The 16,066-nt window shown below is 38.8% G+C and overlaps 1 protein-coding gene across 3 annotated transcripts in view; it reads right to left on the bottom strand.

Moving 5' to 3' along the window:
• The window catches only part of SYT16 (synaptotagmin 16), a 275,419-nt gene that overhangs the window by 27,288 nt on the left and 232,065 nt on the right, over positions 1 to 16,066 (bottom strand). For 2 of the 3 annotated variants that reach the window (XM_037740432.1, XM_017533948.2), the window contains exon 3: positions 4,473 to 4,685. The exons of the other annotated variant lie outside the window; for it this stretch is intronic. In XM_037740432.1, the coding sequence (XP_037596360.1) occupies positions 4,473 to 4,685 (213 nt within the window). The remainder of the gene's footprint in view (positions 1 to 4,472; positions 4,686 to 16,066) is intronic. 3 annotated transcript variants of the gene reach the window in all.

Raw genomic sequence — 16,066 nt, 5'->3', positions numbered from 1 at the left:
CCACTTCCTACATGTCAAGGTTGTCCTCACATGGTCAGGAAAACCTGGCAGGGTCTTCCTGAGAAATAGCTGCCCCCACTATTTGCCCTCCACACCCAAAGAACAGCTGAGGATCTCTTATCTCTTTGGCCTCTTTTCTCCTCCAGCAGCCCCCATCCCAAGATGAAAGGAAGTTGCAGATTTAGACAGGACAAGGGAGTTGGATGGCAGAGTCTGTGTCATAAAGCTCTTACATGTACACTGCATGGTAGTAACTGTTTTCCCTCATTAGCATTATATATCCACTATTAATAGAATGTAAGCTCCTAGACGGTACTAAGCCACATACATCCACTGCATAGTCTTTATCCGCCAGGGGGTTATCACTAAACCTTCAGAGAACTTTAAAGTCTAGGTAGGTAACAAATATGTACAGCAGCCAGGTATGCAGCAATATGAGTGGCAACAGGGGTTTACCAGAGTACATGACCCATGTATAGCAAGCATTCAAACTTTAAAAATATATTATCAACCAGACCATATAAAAACATCTTCAGGCAGATCCTCAGGGCAGAACTTCAGACTCCTGATTTGGGGTTTTGCAAAATCACAGCAGACCATTGAGAAAGTCCCCTATCTGCCTTGTTATCCTTAATTATTCAGTTCAGACCCCTTAACACTCTCCTAGGCTATCACAAAATTTTTACATCCAGACTTATGGTTATTTGGGAAACACACTAAAAACGGGCCACACAAAATGACAGAACAAGGAAAAATCCACATGCAAAAACTTACAACACAAAGCAGAATTTTCTTCTAAGTCTCTAATTAGCACACCCACTCCTCACATATACAAAGAGTAAAATGTCCTATTAAACAGTGGGTCATCCACCAACATGTGTAGAGCCCAGCAGGATTTCAGCACAAAATTCTACTTTGCCAAGAAATTACCCCCATAAAATTGTCTCAGGACTTTAACTCCTACGGTGATAATACTAAGATCAGTAATAAGGGAATTTTCAAAAGCTACATTAAGCCTTGAAAAGCTATTCAAAACTGAAAAACATAAGAACGATATTAATGTAACAAACCATTTTCCATGACAGACAAGCAAGGAATGAATTAGAGAAGCAAATCTAGGGTACAAGTCAAGTTGCAAGGAGGAGGAAAGGGAAAGGTGATTCACCTTTCCATAAAGCAGTCTTCCCGTGCCTTTAAATTAAAGAAGATCATGTCATCTTCAATGCACGCACAAAAGTAATTGCCTGTTGTCAGAGAAATGTATCCTGGCTTCTTAGAAATTATAGGCCATAACTATGTCACATCAACCAAATTTATTTTAACAGAGAAATTCTTCCACTTGCTTAGTCCATATCCCACGTTGATGGAATAAAACCCTATTATTCAAATATGTTTTTCATACTCCCAAACCTGTCTCCCCGATCACTACTGAAATACAAAGACTTCTGCTTGCCATCTGTGACGGTAAGTTTTGTGTGTCACTTGGCTAGACTATAGGTGCCAATTAGTCAATCAAACACTAAATCTAGGTACTGCTGTGAAGGTATTTCATAGATGTGATTAACGCCTAAAATCAGTTGACTTTAAGTAAAGGAGATTATCCTACGTAAACAGTCAGTTGAGACACCTTAAGAGAACTAAGGTTCCCCTGGAGAAGAAATTCAACCTAAGAAATACAGCTTTAGTTCATGCCTGAGAGTTTCAGCCTACCTTTCCCAACAATCTGTCCTGCAAATTTGGGGGCTTTGTATTTCTGTTACCTAGCCAGCCACCACCTTCATATAAGCCAATTCTTTGCAATGAATTTCTTAGGGTACACAGCACACAGCACACACCACACACACACACGCACACACACACACACACACACACACACACCTGCATCTGCATGTGCATGTGTTTGTATGCACATGTACATTATGTATATATAAGCATGTAATCCTGCTGGTTCTATTTCTCTGATTGAACCACGACGGATATACCATGTTAAACAAAACTAAGTACATATTCTGGAGATAATTGAGCTGGTTTTGATGATACCAGGGTAGTAATATCTAGCTTGTAAGAAATATCCTCAGAATAACTATTCCATAAGCAAAAATAAGGTTACTGCTAGAAAAAAGAAAAAAAAGCCCCAGTAAACAGACTATTATTCTGCAGCTAACCTTTCACGCCTAAAGACCTCATAGGCAGGCCTCCAATCCAGACCACTTAGACCAAAAACCCTCTTTAACGTTGTCAGGAATGCAGTGACAATTAGCATGCAATAACACTAAATCAGATACACAGGACAAAAGAGAACCTACATAGAATACGGTTCTAAATAGCCTCACCATGGAATCTAGAATGAGGGACCTCACTTAAGGTGAAATATGAGACAACCTACCAATAGCTCATTCATGCTTCAGATTTTACTTAGATCTGGCCTTTTAATTTCTGGTCCAACACTTTTGAATGCATTTTTAAAGTGGAATAACTGTTTCTACAACTAAATTTGATCACACGAAACAAAGTTTACAGTGGAATAACATAGGTAAATAGAGAATAGGTAAACCAAAAAACTGCCAGTATTCCTCTCCGGGGTATATGCTTAATCTTTTCATTATGTTTTACCACTGAAAAAAAAAATCCACTGATATAAATTAACAGAAAGAAATCAAGCAATAAACACCATGTTAACATTTCCATGGCATTTGGTAACCTAAAATTTGGCCTGTGGCTATTTCTATGAAAACCTTGCTGATTTTCTTCAAAATCTACAGGTACTTCATTCAGTGTAGTAGATTTTTTCCTCTTTAACCTTTTCTATCACCATCTGTCTAAAATTCAGAATTACCAGTTAGGACAAGAGATAATTTGTTGCTCATTCCAGGAAGGATAAGGGTTAGAATGGTTGTCAGAACTCTCAGAACGTCAGCCATTTGTGTAAATCAGGAGCCAGACACTTGGGCTTTTGGGAAATGGGGCCATTAGCTTTAGGATTAAACAAGCTGTTCTCAGGGAATCAACAGCTATTAACTTTCATTAGCTAACATTTGCCCTCTCAATGGAGAGAAAGGAATGCTGTGATGTAACATCAGAGAAAGAGAAAAGCCAAGAGAGGGGGTTGGGAAATGACAGTAGAATCAGCGCCCACTGATATTGTGGTTTGGTTACATAAGCCTTTTATTTATTAATTTACCTTGGGCTAAAAAGAATGGCAATAAAAATCATTATGTTAGCTTATGTCGGTAAGTCAAACTACATGACGAATAGCAAGTTATTCCTGCTGAAAATTAGGGGTCTTTTTGGTAATTCTACCTTTTTAGTCCTTTATTCTGACTCGTAGTCCTGTGCTCATCCTCAAATCAAAATTTCTTCTTTTATCTTCTCTCAGTGTGTGCACTCTCCTTTTTCTCTGCCTGGGTTTGAAAACATGGACCATCTATCGCTATGCCCCCATTTGACTGACCTCATTCCCAGAACGAAAGAAGGAAAGGTTAGAGAGCTCAGGTAACTGAGACCAGGTCATGAAGGTAGATGGCATAACATTTTCTCTTGCATTTTTTTTTTTTTTTTAACCAAATACACTTCACAGACTATTCCCTGTTACAATGGCTGTGTCTACTCAGGGCTCTGGGCATAAAAGAGTCAGACAGATACCTTGACCTTTGCTTGGGAAAGCACAAAGAAATAGCATACTGTTCTGTTTGCATCCTCTCTCCAGGTTATTTTGGGTCTATGTTAGAGGGGAAGAAGGACCTGTAACAAGGTCTGCCCACCATCCCGAGCTGGCCACCCTACTTTTGAGTATCCCCTCCCCTTTGTGAAGGGTAGACTCAGGATGGTGATACTGGAGAATGACAGAAGACTCTCTGCTTACCCAGTAATTCTCATGAAGGTGGGTGTGTCAGAAACTACAAGGACTGAGGGTAAGGATTCAGGGGCATATGGTGTTTGAAAAAGGTTATTTAATATTATTACACTGCATATTTTTTATTTGGCAGATAAAAATACCTATTCCTTTCATAATACAAACTAATTAGAAGAAAAGCTTCAAAATATCTTCTGGAGTTATATAGACATATGGAAAACTTATTGTATGATTCTAAATGGGATAAATGGCACAGACTCTCAACGTCAGTGGACAGGTATGTGAAAATTTTGTATTTATCAAAAGGAAACAAAATTTGATAAAGCTCAATAAATATCATTCTAAATTAAGGAAGAAGTGGCCAGAAGGGAAGAAAGGGCTCCCACAAACTAGTATCAAGACCCGCCCTCTTCTGATCCATTCTCTCTCAACCTCCAGCATGGCAGTGCCCTTGGGAGGTTTAAAGCAGCCGCTTTGCTCCATCCCACTGCATCCTGTCTCATTTTCTTTTCCCCTCTGGAATCTCAGATGCAGAGTGCGGAAGATGACTAACTCAGATGCACTCTTACCATTGGTCATCCCTGGTCCAGATAAAGAAAGGATGTGAGGCAAAGGATACCTTCGCAGGCAGATACTTCTGTGCCATCTTCTTCGTGTGTCGACAGCAAATGGCTGAATTTCGGTTTCTGCTCCAACCCTGTCTGCTTTCCTTTCTCAGATGTCACTGAACGGAAACTCTGGGACCGGGACACGGAAATCTCAAATTGTTTGATCACCTCCTCGTCACTGTCGGAAGATGTGGACAGCTCTTCATCATCGCCAAAGCTGCTGACTGGAAGTAACCAAGAGCCATGAGTCTCCTGTGTGGCCTATGTGCTCGAATACAGAGATAGACTCTCCAGGGAAATGGAAGAGAAGAACATGGACAATGAGTTTGAACGAAGGCACGCTCGAACTGGATAGAAAAAAATTTAAAACTCTTTGCAACACAAATTTGAGTCCAAAGGAAAGAACGCTCATGAGATAATTAGAAATACAGTATATATATACCTAGAACCCAAGAGAAATCATTGGGACACCCATAATCATCATAACGAGCCCTCACGTTGAGCCAGGCAGCCCTGCTGATTTGTTATGTTGCTGAAATGTGTTCATAACTGGAAACAGAACATGTATCAGCTCATTTGCCTTCTATGCAGTTCTAGTCAATGACCCCGGGACATATGCTCTTCATCTCATCTCATTTGTTAAAACACAGGTAGCCAATCCCCTCTTCGGAGAGGAAATATCTATAGCCATGATTTTCCAAAAGCTTTCTAGTTTTGAAAAGAGACTCCACCAGCTGCAGTGGCTCACACCTGTAATCCCAGCACTTTGGGAGGCCGAGGCGTGCGGATCACTTGAGGTCAGAAGTCCCAGACCAGCCTGGACAACATGGAGAAACCCTGGCTCTACAAAATATACAAAAATTAGCCAGGCATAGTGTCAGGTGTCTGTAATCCCAGCTACTAGGAAGGCTGAGGCAGGAGAATCGCTTGAACTCAGGAAGTGGAGGTTACAGTGAGCTGAGTTTGCACCACAGCACTCCAGCCTTGGTGACAGAGTAAGACTCCATCTCAAAAAAAGAAAAAGAAAAGAAACTCAGTGTGTGTGTGTGTGTGTGTGTGTGTGTGTGTGTGTGTGTGTGTGTGAACTCATTTAGAAATTTTCTGAATCTTTCTCAGCACCAACAAGCCAAATATCCTTTGAATTACTGGTTTTTAAAAACAAGTTGTATTTTATATATATTTGAGGTTTACAGCATGATGGGATGGGACACGTACAGATAGTAAAATGGTTCCTGTAGTGAAGCAAATTAACATATCTGTCACCTCACATAGTTACTTTTTGGTGAAACAATAGCAGCTGAAATCTACTTATGCGACCAAAGTCCCTAATGAAATAGTTTTATTAACTATAATCAGCATCTTATAGGTTAGATCTGTAGGCTTGTTCATCTTGCAAATCTGCTTTGTAAACTTTGACGTGCATCCCTATTCCTGCCCCCTGCCCCCTGGTAACAGTTTTATTCTGTTTCTGTATATTTGACCTTTTTCTTTTCTTTTCTTTTTTTTTTTTTTAAGATTACACACACAAGTGAAATCATGCAATATGTCTCTTTCTGTGTCTGGCTTATTTTATTTAGCATAATGTCCTCCTGTTCCATCCATGTTAGGGCAAATGGCAGATCTACTTTTGAAATTTTTTTTTCATTGTAAATATAAAAGTCTCTTTCCTTTCTAAGGCATATTTATGCACCACAATTTCTTCATCCATTCGTCCATTGACAGACGCTGAGGTTGTTTTCATACCTTGGCTAATGTGAATAATGCTGCAGTGAATGTGCGAGTGCAGGTATCTTTATGACGTGGTGATTTCACCTACTTTAGGCATACACCCAGAAGATGGACTTCTGGATCATATGGTAGTATATTGTTCATTTCTTTTCCCTCTTTTCTTTGAGACACAGTCTCACTCTGTCACCCAGGATGGAGTGCAGCGGTGTGATCTCAGGTCACTGCAACCTCTGCCTCCTAGGTTCAAGCAATTCTTGTGCCTCAGCCACCAGAGTAGCTGGGATTACAGGTGTCCACCACCATACCCAGCTTTTTTTTTTCTATTTTAGTAAGACAGAGTTTCACCATGTTGGCCAGGCTGGTCTCAAACTCCTGGCCTCAGGTGATCCACCTGCCTTGGCCTCTCAAAGTGCTGGGATTATGGGCATGAGCCAACATGCCCAGTCTACTGTTAATTTACAATAGACCTCTACAGTGGAAACTCTATAGTGCTTTCCATAACAGCTGCAACATGTACATTCCCATCAACGGGGTGCTAGAGTTCCCTTTTCTCCATACTCTCACCAAGACATGTCATCTTTTGTCTTTTTGCTAATACCCTCCTAATGAAACACCCTTTGAATTATTCACTTTCTCCACACCCTCAATACACCAGCACACTGGCCCTCTTTCAGTTTCTCCAACAGGCCGAGGCTGTTCCTGCTGTCGAGCTCTTTGACTTTGTTGTTCCTTCTGCCTCCCCCAGTGTTTACATGTCTGGCTCCTTCACATTGCAGGTCTCAGCCTGACTGGCACTTCATTGTACAGTCCTCCCTGAACATTCTCCCTTAAGCAGCTGTCTTCATAGCACTTAGCTTCAGTTCTCTGTTCTCCCCTATAACGTCCATGAAAATAAGGATATTACTTATTTTGTTAACTGATGTCTCTTAAGATGTGAAACAATGCCTGTTGCACAGTTAGCAGTTCCTAAACACTTGTTAAATATTGAATGAATTGGTGAATACCCAGTGTTCTAAGCCTGAGTGTGTATGCGTGTGCGCGCATGCACACACACACACACACACACACACACACACACACACGCAGTTCCCTGTGCTTGGAATACTCTTCTCCAGCCCCTATATAGACTAGTCAGGAATCTAATTCACCACTGAGGTCTCAGTCTAGACATCGCTTCTTCCAGAAAGTCCTTCCCTGACCTCTTGCATCAGGTTAAGGGCTCCCTGCATGTGCTGTAAAACAATTTTCTGTTCTCCCTTGTCAGTGCTCCCTCCCATGCCTGGCAGCATTACCTATCTAACTACAAATCACCACACCTAACCTGCACATACCATGCAGGTGAGGAGCACATCAGACTCCCCACCTTTGCATCCAGGCCCTGTCTCCAGGCCAGGCACACAGCAGACTGCTCTGTAAATATTTGCTGAATGTGAATTGCAAACTATAAATAATGGGGAATAATTTTTAATCATTTTATATCCCAAAGTCTCATAGCGATTCCAGAAAAGAATGTGATTGTTCATTCACAAATAGGTCCTGAAGATGACTTCTGAATCAGAAGCCAGGAAGGAATAAAAAGCCATATTTCAAGTGAGAGAAAATACTTTTCAACGCCAGCCTGGTCAAAACACGTATTCTCTGGCTTGTCTAAGAGCTGACGTTCCTGAGGTTCTTTAAAAGACTAGCAATAATAACACACTTAGAGTGCTCGTTATGTGCCAGGCACTGTCATAAGTGCCTCACACACAAAACCACTACAATTATTTCACTTTTCCAAGTAAGAAAATTGAGGCGGAGAGAAGTACACAGCTGGCAGAAGATCGCACTGCCAATAAAGAGCAGAACCAATATCCAATTCAAAGAAGCCAGTCACTAGCACCCATATTTCTAATCATAGTGCTGGAGAATCAGAGAGAGGTGGTGGAAAGAACTCTCACTCTGTGTACTCACATTAACTAGGGGAGCGCCTGTGGCCAAGTCTCTTAACCTCTCTTATGCCTTGCTTTTGAATCATATTAAAGGTCTAGAAAGCTCTTTTCTAGCTCTAAAATTCTCCAACTTTAAACTTCCTGCTGGACACGCATCAACATTCAATTTGTTTTTCACTGATCTTTTTTATGGAGCAGCTTCTCCAAGAACATAAGAGTACATCTTTGTCATCTCACTTAATTCTACTAGCTGCATCTAGCACCACAGGAGGACCTGAAAACCTAAATGTCAGAAGAAACTAGATTTCCCAGCATTACTCCAATAAACTATTCAAATACCATCCCACCAGAAAACTACCATAATGAGCAATCTCCTCATGCCTCCATGTGCTGGGCATAGCACTCTAGGGCGGGATGGATCACTGCGTACAGGAGAGGTCCAGGGACACCAGGAACAAAACGGAACTACTTCCACCTTTAGAGTACGGGACCAGCTAAGCACCTGGGGAGATACATGCACGTGAGGAGTGTTTGGATTAGACATCAATCGGAGTGCTTTCCAACTCTGAGATTCCATTCTAATTTATATTTCTAGGCCAATTTTTAAATTTTAAGTATTCATAAGTCATCCACTTCAAATGAGTTAGCCAATGCATGAATATTTTTCCATCTATAAAATTAATAATTGCAACTAATACACTAATAGACGGTCCTTGATTTTTTTTCCAGTGAGCCACTGATCATCCACAGACCAAAAATTCTCCTTGCCTGATATAATAATCATAAAGTAGTTATAACATTTCCCATATACTAAACATATGCCAGCTACCTTCTTGGGACTTTGCATCTATCTATTCCATGAAGTAGGAATTATAATCCTGATCATGAAGTAGGAATCATAATTCTGATCATATAAATAGGAAAGAAAGGCAGAGAAAAGTAACTTGTCATAAGGCAACAAATTTCAGAAATTACCAAAGTTGGGACTTGAGCATAGCATCTATGTCCCTAACCACTGTGCATCTCATCAGATTTCATTGCATTAGGAAGCTAGAGCCTTATCTAGCTTACTCTTCATAGTAAGGTTTTGCAGGGGGCTCTCCTGCTTCCACCCTGAAACCTGCCAAGAGTCTGGTTTCTTTGTGATGGATAAAGGAAGAGCAGAGCAGTGCGAAGGGCAGTAGTAGTGTGGATGTGAATGCATAAAGGCTTATTGCTCCTTGTGGGGTTATAAATACATCTGCACATGCTATTCCAAGCCTCACTCCCCAAGGACCTCAGGGAATTCTCAGTCTAAAAAAGAAACCTGCGATGTCTTCCAAAGGCCACTGAGCAGCAAGAGAAGTCAAGGGTGGCACTGTTACAGAAATAAAAGCAATCCTTTATGCAGCATTTATCACATGCCAGGCATTGTTCTACTGCCCTGACATGTGTTAACTTATTTACCCCTCACAACAACCCAGGGAAGTAGGTACTATTATTATCCTCAGACTATGAATGAAGAAACTAAGGCACAATGAGGTTAGTAACTTACCATAGTCATAACAGTCTATAAGCAGTGGGCCAAGATTCAAACTCAAGCTGTCTTGCTCCAAAGTCCATGTTATTAATAGTCCATTATGCTCCCTCTACCATCTGTTTCCCCATGGAAAAAACTTAAATTCTGGACAAAACGGATGCAACTATGTTTTATCATTAGGAAAATAAAATTACATATGTTGGGCTGGAAAAGATTTTCATGAGCATCTATTTCCTCTATTTCACATAGAAAAACCAAAGGCAAAAAGGTGAAGTGATTTGCCCATCATCAAACCAAACCAGGACCAATCTAAAGTCCCCATGTTCCAAGTCAATGATTTTTCCATAGCATTTTCCAATCTCTCCCCAGTAGGTCTTTTTTTCTAATTTAGATTTTGACTCTTGTCTATTTGCAAGATCACAGCTACTTGCCTTTTAATGTATTTATGTTAACAACTACATAGCTGATGTGGGTTTCATTTCACTTAATCATTGAAAATCACAAGGTCTCATCTAAGTTGTGACACTTATTTCAGCAATAAAATAGTATTTTCTGAAGCATCATGTAAATACCAAGTTCAAATCCCTTTCAAGCTAAGTACCAAGGAAATATTACAGTAGAAATTTTTATGAAAATCTTTACCTCTTCATTCAATTAACCTGCTAATGTAACACAAAAAAAGTTACACAATTATCGTAAATGTGGATACATCCTGAAGCTGAAAGACTGTTCATTTCACTCAATCACAGAATTCAGACAGATCTCAGATACCATCTAAACTTCTGCCACCAAAGAGAAGCCCGACTCTCCTGCAATCTTTCTGATACATATACTCCAGCGTCATCCCTTTGTTAACACACAATCAAGGTGCTACTGTGGGCTTGTTGCACTGGCAGGCAGTTCGTGACAGTTCACTGGCAGGCAGAGACGTATCTAAAAATGGCCCATTAATATCAAGTTCCTACTTCAATGAAGCCAGGGTGTTCCTCTCTCTAATTTTTAACCAATTTTTTTGCTAGTTTAAGGAGCGGCAGAGGAAATTCCATCTTCATCTTCCAAAGACACGGGATAGTGGGGTCTCAGTATGACAGAAAGTGGCTGTTGGGGGTAGTATCAGCCATGACTAGAGTGATTAAGAACACAGAATGTGGAGCCAAGTTGACAGAGTTTAAAACTGGGATATTACATCTGCGAGTCTGGGGCCTAAGTAAGTTTCTTTAATCTCTCTAAACTTCAGGGTCCTCGTGTTGATATCCCTTACCTCTTAAAATTGTTGAGAAGACTAAATGAGATAAGCCATGTAAAGGCACTTAGCATAGGTCTGGCATATGGTATACTTTTTAAATGTTTAACTACGATTGTTATGCTCATCATCCTCATCAGCATCCCCCATCATGTCATTGCCTTTTGTGGAAATCCTTTTCTCCAGCCTGGCATTTATATGCAAATGAAAGCATGTATCCTTTCCCAGAGTCTGACTTTGAGAACTCACCATTAGGGTTGTTGTAGTGGAAGGGTGGAAAAAACAAGGACTAGGGCAGGAGGAGATTAAGCTGATAGTGTGGGTTGTACTTCCCACCTTACCTTACAATCCTTCTTCTCAAGCCTGGAGGTGGATGCTCTGTAGGAACTAACAACACTGCCTGGAAGTGGGAAGTGCCCAACACCTGCTCATTTTGTTGCTTCTTTTAAGGAAAAAAAATTACCAACTGGCAATGCAAAGAGAGGATTTTTTGAGCTTGTCTGCTGCTACTTTACTGATGGAGAAAAATATTATAAATGATCAGAGCAGCTCCAAGCTTCTTAATTCCTTCTCTCCCACATAGGAGCAATTAGGTGGAGGCAGGTACTGCTCACATCTTGTATGGACAGGGAGTAGAGACAGGCAGGGGTAGGTTGTGCTCAGTGGTGTGGTCCCTGCGTGCTACTTTCAACTGCAATTTCAGGAAATCCCTTAGATACAAGATTTCTCCAATATCCACAGCAAATGGCTGCCCATGTTGGTTGGATAAGGATAGAAATAAGGATAAGAAAAAGCAGAAGGAAGATCGAAGATGACAACCGCCCACATTAGACCCTAGGGAAAATGGCCACATTTCTAAAAGCACAATCTGGCCATTCCTGGACTCAAACAGGTTGGGAAAAGAGTTTTATAAATTACCTAGTCTTGATTTTTTTCTGACTATTCCCTGAGGAGGTCTAAGGTTTCCCAAAGGAGCTTCAATGCCAAGGTAGACGTGGAGGTGTGTAGGGGATGCAGTGCACAGGTTGGGCTCTGCACCTTCTTCCATCTGGGCTATTTTGTTTTAATATGCTTTATATTTTTATAATATTATACTGGAGGGAGAAGGAAGAGTCTGCCTGGCACATTTATTAAGTTTAAAAACATTGATATAAACCAACTCCTTCATTCTCCCTCATCCCCACTCAAACAGAGAAACTAAGGCTGAGACTACTTTAGAGACTTGGGTATCATCAAATAGCTAGTAAGTGGCAGAAAAAAGATCAACATCTGGGCCTCCTACAAACATCTGTTTTGTCACCCAAATCTTGTATGAGATGTTTCGACAACTCCATTTCATATATGAACAAAGAGATGGCACTTTGTAATGGTTAAATGTGAGTGAGTCAAGTGGAAAATCTTCCATTACAATTAGTAAAATACAAAGCACTATACTAGGAAACAAGTTACAATATTGAAAATTCCAGCTCTGATAATGGCAGAGTGATTCAAACTAACCCCTCTACAAGTGAAAATTACAAATTCACAACAACATTTTTTAAGCCATCTATCTGAAGGCATGGTGAGCAAGAGAAGGCAGAAATTGGCAGAGATCCAATTTCTGAAAGACAGGAACACAGACACACATATATATAGTCTACTGATTTTTTTAATTGCTCTAGCAGCTACTGAGAAAGAGGTGTTAAAATCTCTAACTTTTATTTTGAAATTTTATTTCTTCTTTTAGTTTATAACTTTTACCTTCATGTATTTTGAAGCCCTTAATAGGTGCATACACACTTGTAATTTTGTGTCTTCTTGATGAACTGACCACTTTGTCACTATAAATTATACTTCTTTATTTTTCCTAATACGCCTTGTCTTGAAGTCTACTTTGATATCAACGTAACTGCACTAGCTTCCTTATGCTTACAGTTTGCATAGCTCTTATTTTTTAATTTTTTCATTTTCAACTTGTCTGTGTTTATATTTAATATATGCTGCTTCTAGCTATAATATAGTTGGGTCTTGCTTTTTTCAATTGGACAATCTGTACTTTCCAGTGGGATATTTATTTAATGTGCATTTAATGTATGAACATTGTTGGGTTTAAGTATGTTATTTTGCTGTTTTCAATTTGTTGCATCTATTTTTCATCTTCAGTTGCTCTTACTACTTCATGTATGTGTTAATAACCTATTTGCTTAGAATTCAATTTTAATTTATCTATTAAGTTATTTGGCTATACCTATTTGCATTTTCTGTTGCCAATGATTGTTCTAGGGATTGTGTTCTAAGTGAATCACAGCCTATTTTAACACAGTGTTATAACAATTTACAAAATGTATATGTTGCATTATACAATATTATACATTTTACAATGATTTGCACTTTGCAACAGTATAAACTATTTATACTCTCCTTTGTGTTACTGTTATCTCACATTTAACTTCACACTTTATCAACCCCACAATACAATATACCTTTTATTATCTGTACCTTGACATATAGTTAATCATAATGATGTGCACTTGAAAAGAGTGTTCTGAAGTTTTTAGACACAGATTTCGATAAACATCAAATAATACTAATCTCTACACAACTCTTACAGAAAGAAAGAACATTTCTCAACCCATTTATGAGGCCAGCATAATCCTAATATAAACACCTTTAACAAAGACATCACAAGTATAGAAAATCGTATACCAATAACTCCTATAATTACAGTTATAAAAAATCCTCAGCAATATATTAAAAAATGAAATCCAATAATGTATTTAAAGGATTATATATTATGACCACAAAAGTTTTATCCTAAAAATGTAAGGTTGGTTTATGATACTAAAACTGATGTAATTCACCAAATTAACACAATAAAAAAGAAAAACCAAATAATCGTCTCAACACCTACAAAAAACAATGCTTTTTTGTAAGAATTTATTGTCAATTTCTGATAAAAAATAAAACAAAACAAAACATTTCAGCATACTAGGGATATTTCTCAATCTTGAAAGAAAAGGAGTGTAAGGATCTACTAAAACCCTATAGCGAAAATCAACTATGAGAACTACTTAGTGAATTTGGAAAGGTCATTAAACAAAAATCAATTCTATTTTTATATTCTAGTAACAAATTGCAAAAGAAATTTTTAAAAAGTTCCATTTAGAAAGAGCATCAAAATGCACTAATACTTAGAAATAAATTTAACAAAAGGCATTCAAAACTCTCACACTAAAAGCAATAAAACATTACTGAGAGAAAACAGAAGACTCAATATTAAGACGCTACTTTCCCTCAACCAGTATAATGATTAAATGCAATCCAAACAAAAACCCAAATAGATACTTTTTTTGTCTGATTTGACAAGCAGACTCTAAAGTGTTTAAGAAAACATAAAGGACCTAGAATAGTCAAAATTATTTTTAAGAACAAAGTAGAGGGACCAACACACCTGATTTTAAGACTTGTTACATAGCTACATTAAATAAAGACAACTTGCTATTGGCAAAAGGATAGATCAATAAATCAATCAAGCAGAATCGAGAGTCCAGAAATAGCACCTCACAAATATGGTCTATTATTTTTTCACAATAGTGCCAACATAATTCAATAGGGAAAATTAAAGTCTTCCCAAAAACTGATGCTTAAGCATATGGGTATCTACAGGGCAAAAGGAACATCAACCCTCCTATCTCACATCGATCATGTGTATGTGTGTATGTTTACACACATACACATATATATGATTTTGATTAATTTACACCTGTATATACACACACACATATATAAATTAATCATAAATCTAATTTTAAGACTTCAAACTATAGAACGCCCAGGGAAAATTTTCAAAGTAATCTTTGTAACCCTAGGATATACAAAAGCATATACCAAGCATGAGCCATATCAGAAAAAATACCAAGCATGAGCCATACCAAGCATGTGCCATACCAGAAAAAATATTGCTAGGTTGGACTTCATCAAAATTAAAAACTTTTTCTCCTTGAATAATATCATTAACAAAAAGGCAAACCATAGATTGGGGGAAAATAAAGGACTTCTATCTAGAATATATAAAGACCTTTTACAACTCATAAATAACACAACCAACAAAATAAAAAACTCCAGGCACTTCATAAATTAATGTGTCCAAATGGCCTATAAACAAATGAAAGATGTCCCACATCAGTAATCATCAGGGTAAGATATAGTAAAACCATATGTGATATCAATAAATTGGGGCTGATTAAAAAAACATTTTTTTTAATTTTTAAGTTCAGGGATACATGTGCAGGTTTGTTACATAGGTAAACTGTGTCATGGGGATTATTTTGTCACCCAGATATGAAGCCTAGTACCCACTGGTTATTTTTCCTGATCCTCTCCCTCCTCCCACCCTCCATTCTCCCAGGGTTCCCAGTGCATGTTGTTCCCCTCTTCATGTCCATGTGTTCTCATCATTTAGCTCCTACTTATAAGTAAGAACATGCAGTATTAATTTTCTGTTCCTGTGTTAGTTTGCTAAGGATAATGGCCTCCAGCTCCATCCATATTCCTGGTGAAAATGTAAAAATGATAAAAATCCTTTTGAACACTGTTTGGCAGTTTCTTAAGAATGTAGGCCAGATATGGTGGCTCACGCCTGTAATCCCAGCACTTTGGGAAGCCAAGGCAGGCAGATCACCTAAGGTAAGAGATTGAGACCAGCCTGGCCAACATGGTGAAACCCCATCTCTACTCAAAATACAAAAATTAGCTGGGCATGGTGGTGCATGCCTATAATCCCAGCTACTCGGAAGGCTGAAGCAGAAGAATCACTTGAACCCAGGAGGTAGAGGTTGCAGTGAGCCAAGATTGTACCACTGCACTCCAGCCTGGGCGACAGAGCGAGACTCCATCTCAAAAAAACAATAACAATAATTTAAACATCCTTTGGCCATATAACCCAGCCACCCTACTCCCAGATATTTTCCCAAGAAAAACAAAGACACATGTTCACACAAAGACTTACAAATGTTCACAGAAGCTTCATGTATAATAGTCAAAATCTGGAAGCATCCCAAAAGTCTAGAAATATATGAACAGATAAACAAATTGCGGTGTATCAATACAATAGAATGCTACTCAGAAATCAAAAGGAAGAAACTATTTAGACCTGCAACAACATGAATGAATCTCAAAAGCATTAAACTGAGTGGGAAAAAAGGCAAA

The sequence above is a fragment of the Cebus imitator genome, unplaced genomic scaffold (genome assembly GCF_001604975.1).
Source record: "Cebus imitator isolate Cc_AM_T3 unplaced genomic scaffold, Cebus_imitator-1.0 Scaffold83, whole genome shotgun sequence".
NCBI classification, from domain to species: domain Eukaryota; kingdom Metazoa; phylum Chordata; class Mammalia; order Primates; family Cebidae; genus Cebus; species Cebus imitator.
Note: the sequence above shows the minus strand (reverse complement) of the source record. Positions and strands in the feature narration are given on the sequence as shown.